Below are 17,398 nucleotides of genomic sequence, written 5' to 3' on the forward strand. Positions count from 1 at the left end.
CCACTAAGCCACAGAGCTCCTGAGTGGGAAGTAGCTACTTTTAGCTACTGTCAAGTTAGGTGCCGTCAAGCTGAGTACGACTCATAGTGACCCTATGAAGAACCAATCTGAACCCTGTCCTATCCTCACAATCTCTGGCACACTCAAACCCACTGCGACAGTCACTGTGACAATCCACCTGGTTGGCAGTTTTCCTCTCCTTTGTCGATCCCTCCACCTTTTCAAGCATCATGTCCTTCTCCAAGGAACATCCTCTACTAGTCAGGTATCCAAAGTATATGAGACAAAGTTTGAGCATCTTTGCTTCCAAAGAGCTCTCCAGCTCTACCTTCTTTAACATATATCTGATTGTTCTTTTGATAGTCCATGGAATATTCAGATTCTTCTCCAACACCATAGTTCAAAGGGATCAATTATCTTCTGCCATTATTATTCACTGTCCAGCTCTCAGATCCATAGCAAGTGACTGAAAAGAATATAGCCTGAATCAGGTGCACCTCAGTCCTCAATCTGACATCATTGCTCCTCAAGAATTTGAAGAGGTCCCTGACTACAGACTTTCCCAATGAAACGTGTCTTCTCATCTCCTGACTGCTGGTACTTAGTGTATTGACTATGGATCCCAGTAAAATGAAGTTGTTAATAATTTCTATCTTTTCTTCATCTACCATGATGTTGCTTATCAGTCTAATGGTGAGGATTATTGTTTTCTTGATGTTAAGGTGCAATCCATATTGAAGGTTGCAATGTTTAAGTAGGAGGTATGAGCCCACAATTAAAAAAAAAAAGTAAGTTCTCCTTCAAATTACATGAATCATGGACTAGATAAGAGTGCCAGGAATTTGGCTCTCTGGTCTTCATAGCCTAAACATAAAGACAGCAGCTCAAAGTGCCTATTTAACACCACACGAGAAGTTCTCCATATCATGTATGTTCTGATGAAAAGGTTGGGCTGCATTATAGAAAGTACGAGAGCTAACATCCAGATTTCTGGGGTTTTTAAATGTGTAGTACAAATTTGTTTTTGAATATAACTTTTACCAGATCAGATTAGGAGAGGCCATGATTCCATGAACACCTCCTCCAACTGCAGTTTTAGGGTGTATGCAAACAAATGCTGCACTGGAACACAAAGTATTCAGGAAGTTTATGAGTACAGAATGGAAAGAGCACAAAGAAAAAAATTCCTTGATGAAAATGACCAGGCAGGGCAAGGGCTCTCAGTTTTACAGTGGATTTGTATGTCAGAAGAGACTCTGAAAATTGCACTGGAGCACAGAGAAGCCAAAGCAGAAGGAAGAATTCAAGATACTAAAGAGTTGAATAGAAGATTTCAAAAGGCAGCACGGAATGACAAAGCAAAATATTACAATGAAATGTGCAAGGAGTTGGAGTCAGAAAATCAAAAGGGTAGAACTCTCTCAGCATTTCTTAAGCTCAAGGAACTGAAGAACAAATTTAAACTTCTAGTTGCTATAATCAAGGATGCTTTAGGCAGAATATTAAATTATCCAGGAAGTATTAAAAGAAGATGGAAAGAATATACTGAGTCACTGTAGTGAAAAGAATTGGCAGACACAGAAGAATTTTATGACACAACATATGAGCAAGAGCCTATGGTGATGAAGGAATAAGTTCAAGCTGCTTTGAAGGAAATAGCAAAAAATAAGGCCCCAGGAATAGGTGGTATACCAACTGACATATTCAAGCTAATAGATGCTGCCCTGGATGTCCTCACCAAGTTGTGCCAAGAAATCTGGAGAGCAACCACTTGGCTAACTGACTGGAAGAGATCTATATTTGTTCCCATCCCAAAGAAGGGTGACCCACCAGGGTGTGGAAACTATAGAACAATATCATTGATTTCACATGCAAACAAGATTCTGCCGAAGATTATCCAAAAACGACTGGAACAGCACATCAGCAGAGAACTGCTATAAGTCCAGACTGGGTTTAGAAGGGGTCGTGGTACTAGGGATATTGTAGCTAATGTTAGATGGATCTTAGCTGAAAGCAGGGAATACTAGAGGATTGTATACCGGTGTTTTATTGACTATGCAAAGGCATTTGACTGTGTGGATCATAACAAACTGTGGCTGACTCAGAGAAGAATGGGAATCTCAGAACACTTGATCATGCTAATGAGAAACCTATACTTGGACCAAGAGGCTGTTGTCAGAACAGAGCAAGGACACAATGAATGGTTCAAAAATGGGAAGGGCATACCCCAGGGATGGGTGCTGTCTCCATACTTTTTCAACCTGTATGCAGAACAGATTATCCAGGAGTCTGGGCTCTATGAGGAGAAATGTGGCATCAAGGTTGGTGGAAAATCTATCAACAATCTACATTATGCAGATGACACAACCCTGCTTGCTGAAACTGAGGAGGACCTGAAACGCTTGCTACAGAGGGTCAAGGACTGTAGCCTCCAATATGGGTTGAGGCTCAATGTCAAGAAGACAAAGATTCTCACCACTGGGCCAACTGCAGCTTCAGGATGGATGGTGAAGAGATTGAGATTGTTCACAGCTTTAGCTTGCTTGGCTCCACAGTCAACAGTGTAGGCACCAGTAGCCAGGAAATTAAAAGACATATTGCCATGGAAAGTCTGCTGTTAGGGACCTTTCCAAAGTACTGAAGAGCAATGGTGTCTCTCTGGAGACTAAGGTGCGTCTGATACAGGCCATGGTCTTTGCTTTCACTTGTTTTCCATCAGAGTTGAACAATAACTAAGGAGGATAGAAGAATTGATGCTTTTGAGCTGTGGTGCTGGAGAAGAGTATTGAGGGTACCATGGACTGCTAGGAAAACAAACAGATTCATCCTGGAAAGGGTTAAATCAGGCAGCTTCTTGGAGGCAAGGATTCTGAGGCTCTGTCTAGCATATTTTGGACATGTTGTAAGGAGGGACATCATGCTTGGTAGAGTGGAGGGACAGCGCAAGGGGGGGGGCAGGGGGCAGGCCCTCTATGAGGTGGATTGATTCAGTGACTGGGATAATCAGGATTGGAGTGTCAGAGACAGTGCGATTGGCACAGGACAGAGCAGAGTTTAGGGCTGTTGTACATAGGGTCGCTATGAGTCTCAAGCGACTCGATGGCACATAATAACAACAGTAATAACAACAGAGCAGAAGTGAGTATTAAAAAGATGAGAAAAGACACCCCCTCCTCCAAACAGCAATGGAAGGCACCAAGGGAGAAAAGAAATAACCAAGACAAAACAAAACAACCCAACCCCCCACCAACCAACCAAAATCCCCCCAAAAGTAATCACCACAATGTCAAACAATGTTGGTGGCAAAATACTGAAGTTTGGCTTCTAGTTCTCAAGACAGAGAGTATTATATCTGTCCATCTGGTCTCTCAGTTTCCTATTCTCTTGCCGAATGGCAAGTAGATCTTTGATAAGTGCCACTCATTCCACTTGTTTTTAAAGGAACTCCCTCTAGGGAAGATCGACATCAAAGAGTATAGTCTGACATTTATTTATTTACAAGATAAGAAAGTGAAATGTTTACTGAGGTTCCACAGCATATATTCATTGGCTGTGCCTGTTTACTTTGCAAAATTAATCTGTTGTAAAGAGACATTCTAATTACAATGTGAGAAGCAATGAGGTAAGATTTATCTTAGTTCAACTAAAATGCCTGAAACTGAAGGTAACCTTTGCATAAAAACGCCCATGAGTAACTTTCATCTTTGGGACTCCTGTCATTGTGAGCTCCTTTGACGACTGGTGTCCCTTCTGAGAACACAGAAAGTTTTCTGAATGTGGCTCAACTGGGTGCAATTCAACTCTCAGGTGAAGAAATAAACCTAGCAGACAGCCATACTTTCTAACATATTAATGTCAAACTCTCCCCTAGACGGGAAGCTGTGCATGCCAGTCTACAGGGAGCCAGTAGCTGCTTCAGGAAGAAAGAACCGTCTTCTCTTTTCTAGGCCCATAACTCATGTGAGTGAGTGTGGATGGAGTCTGCCTGGAAGAGGGGCCTATGCCAACCAGGATCACAGGCCTCCTAGCTCTGTTCTCAGTCTAGGTTGCACCTATGACATGCATGACATTCTGAAGGAATAGAAGGGATCTGGCTGTTCTTTTGAGTGCGTGTTTTCCTGAAACTGTCAGTGATAACAAAGACTCTTAAGTCTACCAATGTTCAAACCTCAGAAGTTAAAGTGGCTGCTATTCTGAGCTGCTTCTGCTTTAACTGATGAGAAAGGAATTCTGATGGAGATACTGATATCCCATTGTAGACAAATACCCAACTGAGCCATTTGCTAAATTATGCATGGGACTTTTAAAATAACACACTCTTGAAACAAATTAGATTGCTCATCATCAGGGCACCGTGACTGTATTTCACCAATGAGAACTGAGTTGGGTGGGGACAGGGTGAGCACCCATGGCTACATGTTTCTATGTGTAGGAAAAGCCATGGATCCCAGGCAGCTACTGGCTCCGGCTAAGAGGAGCCTGTAAGAGCCCATGACCTAAATCAAGAACTAGCTCTTGAGGAACATCTATTTTTTATTCTTTCAGTGCTAATTTCATAAAAAGCCAGCCCTTCCTTCTGCAGGCGTAGTGATAACCTGCATTCTTTATTTTCCCAAGGCACCCTGCTTCTCAGGCTAAGCTGTCTAAATCACCATAATCTGTGGGACAATGGGGGCGGAGTAGGGCATGGAGAAAAGGTGATGCAGTGGTGAAGTTCTAGGCTGCTGGTTTGAAGGCACTAGCCACTCTTTGTGAAAAAGATGTAACAGTCTGTTATTGTAAAGATTTATAGCCTTAGAAACACCTATTATTTTTTAATAATAATTAAAAAGTGAACGGGAGGAAGGGGAAGGGATGGCGAGAGGGATGGAAAAATGGGCCACAATTAATGAATGTATGAATGAATGAATGAAAATCTAACTTCTCTGTAATGTTTGTTAAAATCACAATTGAAATAAAATGTTATTTTAAAAAGACCCATAAAAAGAAAAAAAAAAAAAGAAACTCCTATTGTTGTTGTACCCCACTACGTTGGAACTGACCCACAGCTGACACTGCAATGGGTTTTCAGAGGCAGTTTAATTGCACAGAAGGAGACTAGCCATCTTTCTCTAACAGAGGAGGTGGTGGATTTGAACTGTGTGCCTTCGGGACTGCAACATGGCTTCTTACCACTAGGGCACCAGAGCTCCACAGGGTTGTCTGTTCTGTCCTCTGGGTCACTAGGAGTTGGACTGAACTCAGCGGCATGGGGGAAGGGAGAACAATGTTCAGAATCAGGGAGAAAACAACCCTCCAAAAAGCTTTCTCTCTTATTTTGATCAGGTTTAGGTGAAGTACGGGCCTGCCACCAACAAAATTACAGAACAATTCCACTGAGAGCCCAGACCATCCAGAGTAATTCTTCTATGAAAAAAACCAACTTTAATTGTTACTCTTGGCAGCCATCGAAGGGAAGAGTGAAATATTATACTAAATATTGCCACGTGCAATAGTAAAACGCTATTTCCTTCTCGCTAGAAGCAGTGTACATTCCCCTTCAGATTTAGGATTGGAGCTGGTGATTTAGTCTAAATCCTGCTTCCTCTCCTCCAAAGCCAACAGAGGGTTTCAAAAACACTGAGCTTTTATTGGAACCATTTGCTCTTTTTTAACTTGCCAGAAAGGAAAAAGTAAAACTAAGACTTTTATTTGAGTTAAAGTTGATTCTTTAGCTTCATGGAGGTCAATGTACTTAGTCTGTGAACTTCTGGTAAGAAGTTCACTGCTCAGCTGAACCAGTCAAGGTGAAATTCTGGTCCCGAACTTCCTCCACATTTCATGCATTTATCTACACAGCAGGATTTGGGAGCATGTGGATGCTAATCAAAACAGAACACACAAAAAGAAAATTACATCCTGTATTGTCTGGAACAAGTAAAACTCCAATTGCTTTCGATGCCACCCATATATATGCAATTTGAAGATCAAGTGTCTTGATTTGAAATTTAAAAATGTGATCCCAGTTGGTATGCACAACCATTCAGACTGAAATCTCAGCGGACATTGCTGCTTGTGTGGTTTGCAAACATGGAAGAGTGTCTGATAATACACAAAAGCAGAGGGACAGTCTTTTTTTGTCTTGACAACAGAATAAAATCTTCAGTGAAGATGAATAGTTTTCTGTATCTCTGGTTCCTTGGAATCTTTAAAGGCTTTTCTTAGCACGCTAACTTTTCAAATATATATATTTCCTACAGTAAAGTACTGGAAGTATGCAATTTCCTATATTGAGAGATTTGAAAATAACTTTTAAAATAGACATTTCTTATATAAGTATTTTCATATATCAAAGAAAATTAATCAAAGACATTAAGAGCAGGTGTAAGATAACAGCAGATAGATAATATTGTTCAACTTCTAAAATATTTATGTTGGGGAAGCTAGGACCCCAAAAAATTCAAAGATATGCCCAGGATTATTTAGCAAGTTACAGACTGAAGATCAAGGTCTTTGTTTCTAAGTTGATATTCTCCATGCTATGAGATACTATTTTCTTTCTAAGTTGTTCTTAGGTGCCACTCATAGAAACAAAGGATGTAACTATATAGCCAACGGGATATATAATGATATCAAGAATATTTAGAGTAAATTTAAAGCTATCGGTGTAATAAAAAGTAATCTTGATTTGTAAATTAAGTTAATCTATTAAAACTTCGATCAAGTAAAACTACAGTAAACAAATAAACCTTGAAGACATCTCTTTTATAGAATTACTTTCTTCTTGACGTAACATTATTATCTATGAAAACAAACAAATGATGACAGATTATGGGAATTGATAAAATAGTTTATAGGAATTATAATCTCTATAGTTAATAGGAATTATAATCTCTATCAGCCATAGAAAAGTACTCAGGACTATATTATTATAATTTGTACTATATAACACCATTACATAAAAAGTATGCATGATAAAGCTTAATAAGAATTTATAAAAACCTTAGTCTGACCTATTCTTTTTAATAGAGTTATAGCTCTTAGACCTATGCCTATTTTTGTTTGTGAAAGTTAGCATAAACCAAAATTTTAAAAAAATGGAATTAAATTAGCTTAGCAACTAGCAGTTTATAAGAAAGTAAACAAGATATATCAATTACTCTAAGAGGAAAAAGTCCCTATAATAGGCGAGGAATTTCTAAAATGCATTATTACAAATACCACTTAGACAATTAGTGACAGCAAACAGTAATCTCATAGGTCAACTGTATTAGACATTGGTTGATCTTTTAAAGTATTGACCTATGATATGGGGAGCCAAGGAAATCTGCCTTAACTGTGTTGTATTGAGCAGAAAAAAAATTAATCTGCCTTTATTTTACTGAAAAGACGAAGCTCATGGTTGGTCAACACAAAACGTAAAGTTTCTTTTGAGGGTTTCCATTTATGGCTCTCCATTTAAAATGGAGGAAAAATTAAAAAAAATATTTTGCCTGTGAGAGAATATGAAAGAAGTTCTCACCCTTAAAACCAGCAGCATTGGTTTTCCAGTCATTAGCGTTCAAATGTCCTGCACGGGAAGTCCTGACAATAACATGCTGTACATCTCTCCAGGTCAGAAACGGACTGGGGAAAGACAAGGTAAGAATCATTGTACCAAAAAAAAGAGGAAAAAGAAAAAAAAAAGACGGGGGAAGCAGAGAGTCACAAGCAATTCAAAAAGCAAAATCAAAATGGCAAAGTACTGAGAACAAAGGGCCAGGACTTTGGGTTTGGGAGGAACATCCGACAAACACCATTCCTGTTCTCAACATGGAGAGGTGACATGATCTGAGGGAGATGCCTTATATCTAAGAAATAATATATTCTTCAGTGGAACTTAGTCTTTGAAAGGGCAAGGACTTCCAGTTTCCCAACAAAATTGCTGCCAATTGTGGTATCTTCATTATTTGTGTAAAAGCATTCATCCTCGCTGGAAGATTACAGTAAGCTAAAGACAAAACTGAAACATTCTGGGACATATCTTGTTCATTTCTATGGCTAAGACACTTGATTTTGTAATTTACCAAAGACAGGAAAAAAATATTTACCCTTAGAACATGAATATCTATTATATGTGGGATATGAAGAAAGCTTGAACTGAAATCAACTTCATTTTCAGTGTTCTTCAAGGAAAGTAAGACCAACGTTGGGCTTCAAGGTACAGGCAGATATGAGAGTATTCTTTATTTATGATCAGGAGCTCTGGTGGTCTAGTGGAAAGAATCTTTGCTACAATCCCGAAGACTCACAGTTCGAGGCCACCAGCTGCTCCATAGGGAGAAGGATGGGCAATCTCCTCCCTTGCAATTAATTGCCTCTGATAACCAACAGGAGGTCAGCTATGGGCTGGTTCCGATTTTACAAAACACAACACCACCACAACAATTATCTAAAAAGCTAAAGTGTTTGGTTGCTAAAAGGACAGTGGTTTGGACCCATCCAAAGGCTCCATGAGAGCAAAGGCCTGGCCATTTGCTATAGAAAAAAATCATTGTTGTTATGGAAAAACAATGGCTCTGAACTTTGCCCTATCCTGAGTCAACTTCATCTTCTCTGACATACCTGACCCCATTGCCACAGTCAATCCATCTCACCCGGGGTCTTCCTCTCCTGCGCTCTCCCTCTACCCTTACAAGCATGATGTCCTTTTCCAAGGACTGATCTCTGCTGGCACCCCAAGTAGGTGAACAGAGTCTTAAAATCCTTGTCTCCAACCTAGTTTCAGAAAACTTTAAAGATCACAAACTAGAATATCTTATGAGGCAGTTGTACTGTCACATGGAGCTGCTTTGAGTAAGAATCCTCTAGAGAGCACCCCCACAATAACACCTTGGGCAGTGCAAATTATTAAGTGCTTGGCTACTAAAAGGTAAGTGGTCTTAATGCACTGTGAGGCAACTTGGATGAAAGGCACGGCATTCTATTTCCGAAGAGTACATTCAGGAAACATCCTGCAGAATGCAATTCTACCCTGACATCCACAAGACCACTACAAATGAGGCAACTGGTTTAGTAATCATAGTGTGACTGTTACCTATTTACTGGGGTTATTTGCAGTGATAAATGTTGGTGGCCTTTTCTGGTGGGTTACATGTTGACTTGCTAACCAGAAGGTAAGCAATTTCAATCTACAAGCTCTGTTGCCTTAATCAGGTTCCCTTAGGAAGGTTTACAGCCTCTGAAGTCCAATGGATGGTCATCATGAATTGGAATCAGCTCAACAGCGGTGTGTATTTAATCATTAGAAACAAGAAGCCCAAGAATAGGAGATATTGTCACTGGAGAACTGCAATGTTAAACACAAAAGTGCAGGAAATTAGTTCATTCACAGACATTTGTTTCCTTTTAAAGATTATATCTACGTGGTGTGTGTGTGTGCATATATTCCCAGCCTGTCACTCACAGCGGTGGAGTTGGAACCGATTCATACTAATTCCCATCCCTGCAGTAAGTTTTCAGAGGCTGTAAATCAGAAGGGAAGAGATTCCTTATTTTTCTCCCATGGAAACACTCAGGGATCCAACAGCCTACGGAGGTGTCACCTTTGGGTCAGCAGTGCAGCTCTCTATGGACTTCCCATCAGAACTCTCGTGTGTGTGTCTGTGTGTGTGTACATATACAAATAGACATGGTAACTGGGTATACCAGGCTGTTATGCAGAGGACCATATAAATGAGAGTCAACTCAATACCACCTAAACACTCACATACACCCCCTACCCCAGACTGAACTCTGAATTGAGTAACTGTCCTGATTTCAAATTTCACACATCCCGAGTGCTCCCAATGAGGCACATGCACATATCAGGAACGAAGATGCACAGTCAGTTCAGAGTTAAATTTGAAGTGTGATATTCATCATTAACATGCTGTGCTTGGCTGCTACAAGGACAGTGGTTTGAACCCATCCAAAGGCTCCATGAGAGGAAAGACCTGGCCATTTGCTATTGAAAAGATCACTGTTGTTGTAGCTTGTAGATATAGTTTCCACTTTCTTTATTCCTTGCATGCCAACTTCATTTTAGAAGGAATATTTTGCAAAGGTGGATGAGACTTTGAGGCGCAACAAGGAAATGAAGTAGTCTGTGTGTCCTCTCATATATACAGACAGACAGTGGGTGGGACAGCCAGGCACAGTGACAACCTATTATCTTTATTGCAGCTAATTACTTTTAATTTTTATTAATTTTGTTGAGAATATGCACAACAGACAGTAACTTAACAAATACAATTTAATGACACTGACTACATTCTTAAGCATCTATACTCACCCTCCATCTTTGGCTTGTTCCTCCCTCACTGCCATAAATCCACTGTCCTCTACAGTGACTATCTACTCTTTCCAGTGACTGTTATCAATTTAATCTCATGTAGATAGTTCTTCAAACAACATAAAGCTCAAGAAAGACCTTTGTTTAGTTAAACTAAACTACTGTAGGTTTTAAGAAGACATTAATAGGTATTTTTGGTTTCAAAGTTGAAAATTATCTCAGGGCAACAGTTTCATGGATTCATTCAACTTCCATGACTCCAGAAAGTTTATACTTGATATGACAATTTTTAAATCTGTTCTATCTATTCCGCCTTTTGATTCGGGTCTCCTATACTATCCTTGACAAAAATATTCAGTATTGGTAGAGTGGTACCGCTCCGTTTTTCTGGTTTCCTGGCAAAGGTGGAGTCCATGGAGATCATTAGCCACACATTCCAGAACCTTTTGTATCACTAACTCTCCTTCCTCTGTTGTTTCAGAACAGAAACTACTTGCTATGTCTTGGGTGACCTTTTGCAAGATTTTAATATCTCAGTCACTACACGCTAGACAAGGAGGTGGACTAAGTAAACTAACAGACCAAATTAGATACTGCATGAAACCATGATCCTAAATTTCCAAGCCACCAAAGCAGGATCCTAAATATCCAAACCAAGAAAACAAATCCCGTAAGGACATAAATAGCCACTTTTTTGGGGGGGTGTGAGTTGTTGAATACACACACACACACACTTTTGCCTATTCAACATTTTAAAGATGTATGATTTACTGATAGTAATTGCAATAATTGGCACAATTTTAATCATTATTAACTCTACTGTCTACTTTTCACCAACCCTTCTATCACAGATTACCACCAATATACTTTAATTTCTATTTGCCAACTGATTGGAACAGATCCATATTTGTTCCCATTCCAAAGACAGGTAAACCAACAGAGTGCAGAAATTATCAAACAATATCATTGACATCACATGCAAGCAAGATTCTGCTGAAGATTATCCAAAAAACAACTGGAACAGAGAACTGCAAGAAGTGCAGGCTGGGTTGAGAAGAGGCCGTGGTACTAGGGATATTATAGGTAATGTTAGATACATCTTGCCTGAAAGCGGACAGTATGAGAGGAATAGCTGTTTCACTGACTATGCAAAGGCATTTGACTGTGTGGATCACAACAAACTAGCTGACTCTGAGAAGAATGGAAAGCCCAGAACACTTGATTGTGCTTAGGACAAGTCTATACTTGGACCAGGATGCAGTCATCAAAAGAGAGCAAGGATTTAAATATGGAAAGGGTGTATACCAGGGATGTGTCCTATCTCCATATCTCTTTAATCTATATGCTGAACAGATTATCCCCCAGGCTCGCCTCTATGAGGAGAAATGTGGCACCAAGATTGGAGACAGACCTATCAACAATTTGAGTTTTGTATATGACACAACCCTGCTTGCTGAAACTGAGGAGGACCTGAAGCTCTTACTACAGAAGGTTAAGGACTGTAGCCTTCAATATGGACTGAAACTCAACATCAAGAAAATAAAGATTCTCACCACCGCGTTGATTGGAGAATCATGATAAATGGTGAAGAGATTAAGATTGTTAACAGCTTCGGTTTGCTTGGCTCCACAATCAACACTCTTGGTACCAGCAGCCAGGAAATCACGAGAAAAATTGCATTGGGAAAATGTGCTGTCAGAGATCTTACCAAAGTACTGAAGAGCAATGAAACCAGTCTGGAGACTAAGGTGTGGCCTGATGCAGGCCATGATCTTTACAAGTACTTGCTATGCATCAGAGAGCTGGACAATGACAAGGGATTCCTTTGTTGTAGTGCTGGAGAAGAGTAATGAATATATCATGGACTGCTAGGAAAACAAACAGGTTCATCTTAGAGAGAGCGAGACCAGGCTGTTCCTTGGAGGCAAGAATTCAGAAGCTCCTTCTCACTTACTTTGAGCATATGGCTGGGAGGGAACAGTCCTTGGAGAAGGACATCTGACTTGGAAGGGTGGAGGGACAGTGCAAGAGAGGAAGACCCTTGATGAGATGGATTGATTCAGTGACTGGGGTAATGGGAGGAGGTGTGTCAGAGACAATAAGACTGGCATAGGATAGAGAAGGGTATAGGGATATTGTACATATGGTCGATATGAGTCACCATCAAACTTGACAGCACATAACAAGAAGTCTTTTCACAGGACAGATCATCTAACATTTATCCTTTTGTAATTTACTTGATTCATTCGTACCACCATACCATATATCAGGACTTCATTTTTCCAAGCAACTACGGGATGCCACATTGTTTGTATGTACTAAATTTTGGTTATCTGTTTATGTTTTGATGGGCCTTTGTTACCATCTTTGCTTCTTATGGATTGAGCTAAAGTGAACACTGAAGGAAAAGTATCTTTTTGAGTTTTTTTGTACATCATTAGAATGTTACTGTTTGGTCATATTAAGTATCAGTAATAGCAAAATGATAATTCTATTTAAAATTTTTTGAGAAACTGCCAAAATGGTTTTTATAGCCAAAGCACCATATTGTATTCTAACAGTGGATAAGGGTTTCAAATTACCTATATCCTCATTAACAACTTTTCTTTGATCTTGTTTTTAATTTTGGCCATGTAATGGGATCTCACTGTGGTGGATGAGGATATGGAGCATCTCTTCATAGACAGGGTTGTCACATGAATGCCTTTTTGGTAAAATATTTATTGGCCATTTTATGATTGGCTAATTTGTTTTTCAGTAAAGTATCAAACTTTTACATATACTTTGTCTATTAGATTCTTGATTGCAGTTAATTCTTCATGCTGGGCCTCCCTTTCTGCTATGCTTTTACTATCACATTCACCGGCTCTTTTTTTTTTTTTTCCTTTTTAATTTTTCTACTAGTTTATTTACAAAATTCAAATACAAATTTGAACAAATTCTTTTCATTTCCCTCACCCCCTCAACCCACTGAACTGTACAACCAAATGATTAATCACCCCTTCCCCCTGTACATCCTCACCCCTCTGCTTCCAGCCTCTCCCACCCCTCCTGGATCCTTACACTCATTCTACAATAATGGTTTTATACAGTATTTATCCTTTGTTTTTGAAGGTGGCCTTCCAATAGCTAAGAATGGAACAACCAGATTCTGGCTTTTCAACTTTCTGTGTTATCTCTAAGTCCCTCCACTTATAATACGAATGCTAATACTTAACATACTGGATTTCCAATTAGAAAATTTCAGGTAATGAGAAGTATCCCATGCCTTGCACATAACAACCTATTGGGAAGTGGAAGATACTCTAACATTATGATAAGTAGTTATGTGGTAGCTCAAATACGGTAAAGACAGAGAGAGAAGCAAAGCACCAGACAGTTCTTACATGATTTCATTATTCCTTAGATAAAAAAATAAGAGTAACGTATGACTTAAAACATTTTCAGAGGGGCAAGACTGAATTTAGACCATATTATAAAGTTGCTTTAACAAAACACCCTATATTAATGAAATTGAAATTTGAATGCAAGAATGTTAACAGTTTGAGAGCAAGGAAAACAGAAATTTTTAGAAAAGTTTAAAACCATGTGATCATTACCAAAATGTGACACAAAGACATGGCCACATACTGTCAGGAAAACGACAGTGAAGACTTGATAGTGTCAGTACAACTTTCAACTTGTGAAAAATGCATTATTTGTAAAGTGTAACAAAACGAAGCATAATAAAATGAAGTTTGGCAGTAGATCTCCAGGCTATTTCTTCTCAGGGACCTCTGTATGGAGTTTTCAGCTAGGAGCTGAACATCTGCATCATGTAAGGGCTCCTAACTTAGAAAATAGCCCGAGTGTAATGCTGATGAGCACCAATGACCACTAGTATTGTGAGACGGAGGCAGTGGGGTAGTAGAGAAGAATGTCTGCCTTCCATGATTTCTGGCAAGGCATTTCATGTTCAGGCCCTACAGGTTCAGTGGAGCTTCCAGTCTATGGAGAGAGTCCTAGGGACGTACTTCTGAAATTCCAGATCCAATAGGAAAAAACTCTATGGGCCATCAAGGTCCACATTCACTGTGTATGTACATGTCACCATGAGGCAAGGGCTAGCAACGAGTTATGCCTCGTACCTCTAAAGTTTCTTCCTGGAATTATGGATAATTACTCTCAAACAACAATATAAACTAAAAGATGACTTAGAAATGTCTGTGAGATCTAGGTCGTTATCCAAGGCAACAAAAAGGTCCTAATTTCCTTAGAAATTCTTTACATGTAGTCTTTTATGAACTTTTGTACTTTTAGTGATCTCGTAATAATAACTGAAGGCTCTCTTGGGGGCAGTGGGTTCCTAACTCAAAGGTTAGCAGTTTGAAACCTATGGCAGAAAGATGATGTAATCACCTTCAATAAAGATGTATCAGGTCAAAAGCCCCATGAGAACAATTCTACTCGGCTCTATCAGTGTCACTATGAGTCCAAATTGATTTGACAGCAGAATCTATTTTGGGGAAGTAATAAACAACATTTAGTAAAGGTCAGGCATTATAGGTTTTAAAATCATTGTTACTGTGCAATCTTGGAAACTGTATGTGCTAGGCAATATTTTTATTTTTATTTCACATGCGACCAAACTGAATTTCAGTTACAGAGAATAACTCAAGCACACCAAGGCTAGTTGCGAATGGCAGAGCACAGGTTCACATCAGCCGGGCTGACCCTGGGGGGATCCAACAAAGTAAAACAGAGACACCATGGCTATTGACCACTTCTTTAAAAATGGCTCCCAAAAGGCCACTGTGACAAGTAAATGTGATTTTCCCCCCCACTTTGCTGCACTTTCATTACCTTTCTCAACTGGTTGATTTTTGGTGTCCCAGCTGGTAAGAGGTTGCACTTGGAGCCAAACACTAGTGGTTCAAATCTGCCATCTGCTCCTTAGGAAAATGATGGACAATTTCCCCCTGGTGATTTACATTCTCTGAAAAGTCAATGGAGTCAGCTAACAGTAAGTTCTGGTTTGATGGTAATGAGTTGAGCAGATTCTAGAGTCTTGTTAATTTGAATTTAAAGGCCCAATTTTGGGCATATATTAAGTTAACCAGAAGCATATACTCTAAGAACAATCCCATTATTTTTGTGATATAATACTTTATATTTTATACTCCGTGTTGTTCTTCTTAGAGGCCTCTGAGTGGCATCTCACTACGAGGTAGAACCCTCTGTTCAGCAGAAGGAAACCTCGCTCTGTCCCGGCGCTCCTTACTCTCTCCACCATGCTTAATCTGACTGCTGCAGGCACTGTCATTCCATCTCATCGGGGGTCTTCCTTTTAGTTCACTGACCTTCTACTTTTCCAAGCATGACGGTCTTTGCCAACGTCTGGCCCTTTCTATTATCATGTCCAATATTTATGATAACTATATTTTCTAACATGGAACATCATTGCTATGGTTGTCCTTTTGCCTTGCATGGTGGCACTGTGATGTGCTTTATAGTTTTGGAAGAAATTCTCCAACCAGCAAACTTCAGTTGAACTTTTATCCCAAACACTTTTCATTTTCAGCTGCAAAACAGGATAATTACTGACACTACCACTACCTAGTATCTGGATTACATTTCTGTTCTGAGCATTTCAAATTATATCCCAGGCCTAGCTCTAGGCTTAGAAGAAGGAGGGCATATCCTAAGAGAGACATTCTAGGTGGTTTCTAGGTACAAACAAACAAAACGCCCACAACTCTTCCAAAGAGTTTTCCCAGGTAATTCTGAAGATGTGAGAGGTTTGAAACCAACCTGTATTTTGTGATCCTTAAAAATATGGACCAATTTTCTAGCTTGCATGACTGTCTTACTTGTACTTCAAAATACAAACTCAAACCACCCCCTGTTGCTGAGTTGGAACCAACTCATAGCTTCACAGCCATCCTCTCAGTGGGTTTTCTGAGGCTGAGCATTGAACAGAAAAAGACTACTCATCTTTCTCCCTTGAAGCTGCTGGTGGATTCGAACCAGCAGAAAGGGTCAGTTAGCCTTTAGGTCAGCAGCACAATTCCCTAAGGAACCAGAGTTCCTTGTGTTTATGCTTATTAAAGGAAAAAAAGGAACTCTCCCCTCTCCAATCCCATAAAGAAAATTCAGGAACAGCTGAAGAAAAGGACAAAAGACATGTTTCTTCTTATAGAAAAAGTCTACCAATAAGAAGAGAAATAGCAATTCCAGATAATAAAACTGGTCCCTAAACAAGGCAATAGTCTTTAAGTCAAGAGTGATTCTGTCTCATGTAATAATGAGAGGTTGGTTATTTGGACAAGATCAGTGTGGAAGTTGTCTATCCAGTCAGCAATCAGAGAATGTTTAACGGGTCCAGATACTATCCAGCAACAACCTAAGACAAAACCATTCACCTTTTATATTTCCTAAGCATGGGGAATAAGTAGCCAGAAAATTAATGACGTTATTCCAAAGCTAAAAGAAATCAGCAATTATGGGGAAGGAGTCACTGTGAAGTAGAAAAGAAAAATGAGCAGAAAAATTATTGAATCCTGCTGAGACTGGTAAAGACAGTACTCTGATTATAAATGGTGCATAGAAATGATAACTCAAGATAAAACAGAGACCCTCCAACAGGGAAGCCAATCCTATTTTGTCAGAAAATGAAGAACCCCTGTGATCAAGAGATTGTCAGTCCCACTGAGAGTGAAAATGTAACACCAATTGTATGTGTGTTTGCTGTTTTGTCTTCTATGTTAATTCAAAGATTCCAGGCCTATAGCTGTGTTCCAATAACAAAAAAATACAGTTAATCTCCCAATTCAGAAATGTGACACATACTCTCACACCTGTACTAAAGCAGGAAACAGAAAAACGAAAACAGAACCTGTTTCCAGACAAACAGTGTCCTATTTCACCCTTTCGTAAAACTACTTTGATACTCTAAATATAACCTAAACAAAGGTAAATAAATTTGGTTTCCATACTAAACATTCTAGAGGAGAGCTTGGGTGGAGTAATCTGTAGGGACTTGCACTGCTATCTCAGAGGGGGTGCCTCTCTGGAGGTATGAATCCATCAGAGGGGGAGAGAAGTGGGGAGAGGAGAGGAGAGGAGAGG

General features: G+C 39.5%; 1 protein-coding gene across 1 annotated transcript in view; it reads right to left on the reverse strand.

The window, feature by feature from the left end:
- The window catches only part of PCSK5 (proprotein convertase subtilisin/kexin type 5), a 413,061-nt gene that overhangs the window by 74,741 nt on the left and 320,922 nt on the right, over positions 1-17,398 (reverse strand). Inside the window, exon 10 of the mRNA XM_006891991.1 lies at positions 7,502-7,605. Within this exon, the coding sequence (XP_006892053.1) occupies positions 7,502-7,605 (104 nt within the window). The remainder of the gene's footprint in view (positions 1-7,501; positions 7,606-17,398) is intronic.

This window comes from Elephantulus edwardii, unplaced genomic scaffold (assembly GCF_000299155.1).
Source record: "Elephantulus edwardii isolate Elephantulus edwardi_28Jun2011 unplaced genomic scaffold, EleEdw1.0 scaffold00108, whole genome shotgun sequence".
In the NCBI taxonomy this organism is placed as follows: Eukaryota; Metazoa; Chordata; class Mammalia; order Macroscelidea; family Macroscelididae; genus Elephantulus; species Elephantulus edwardii.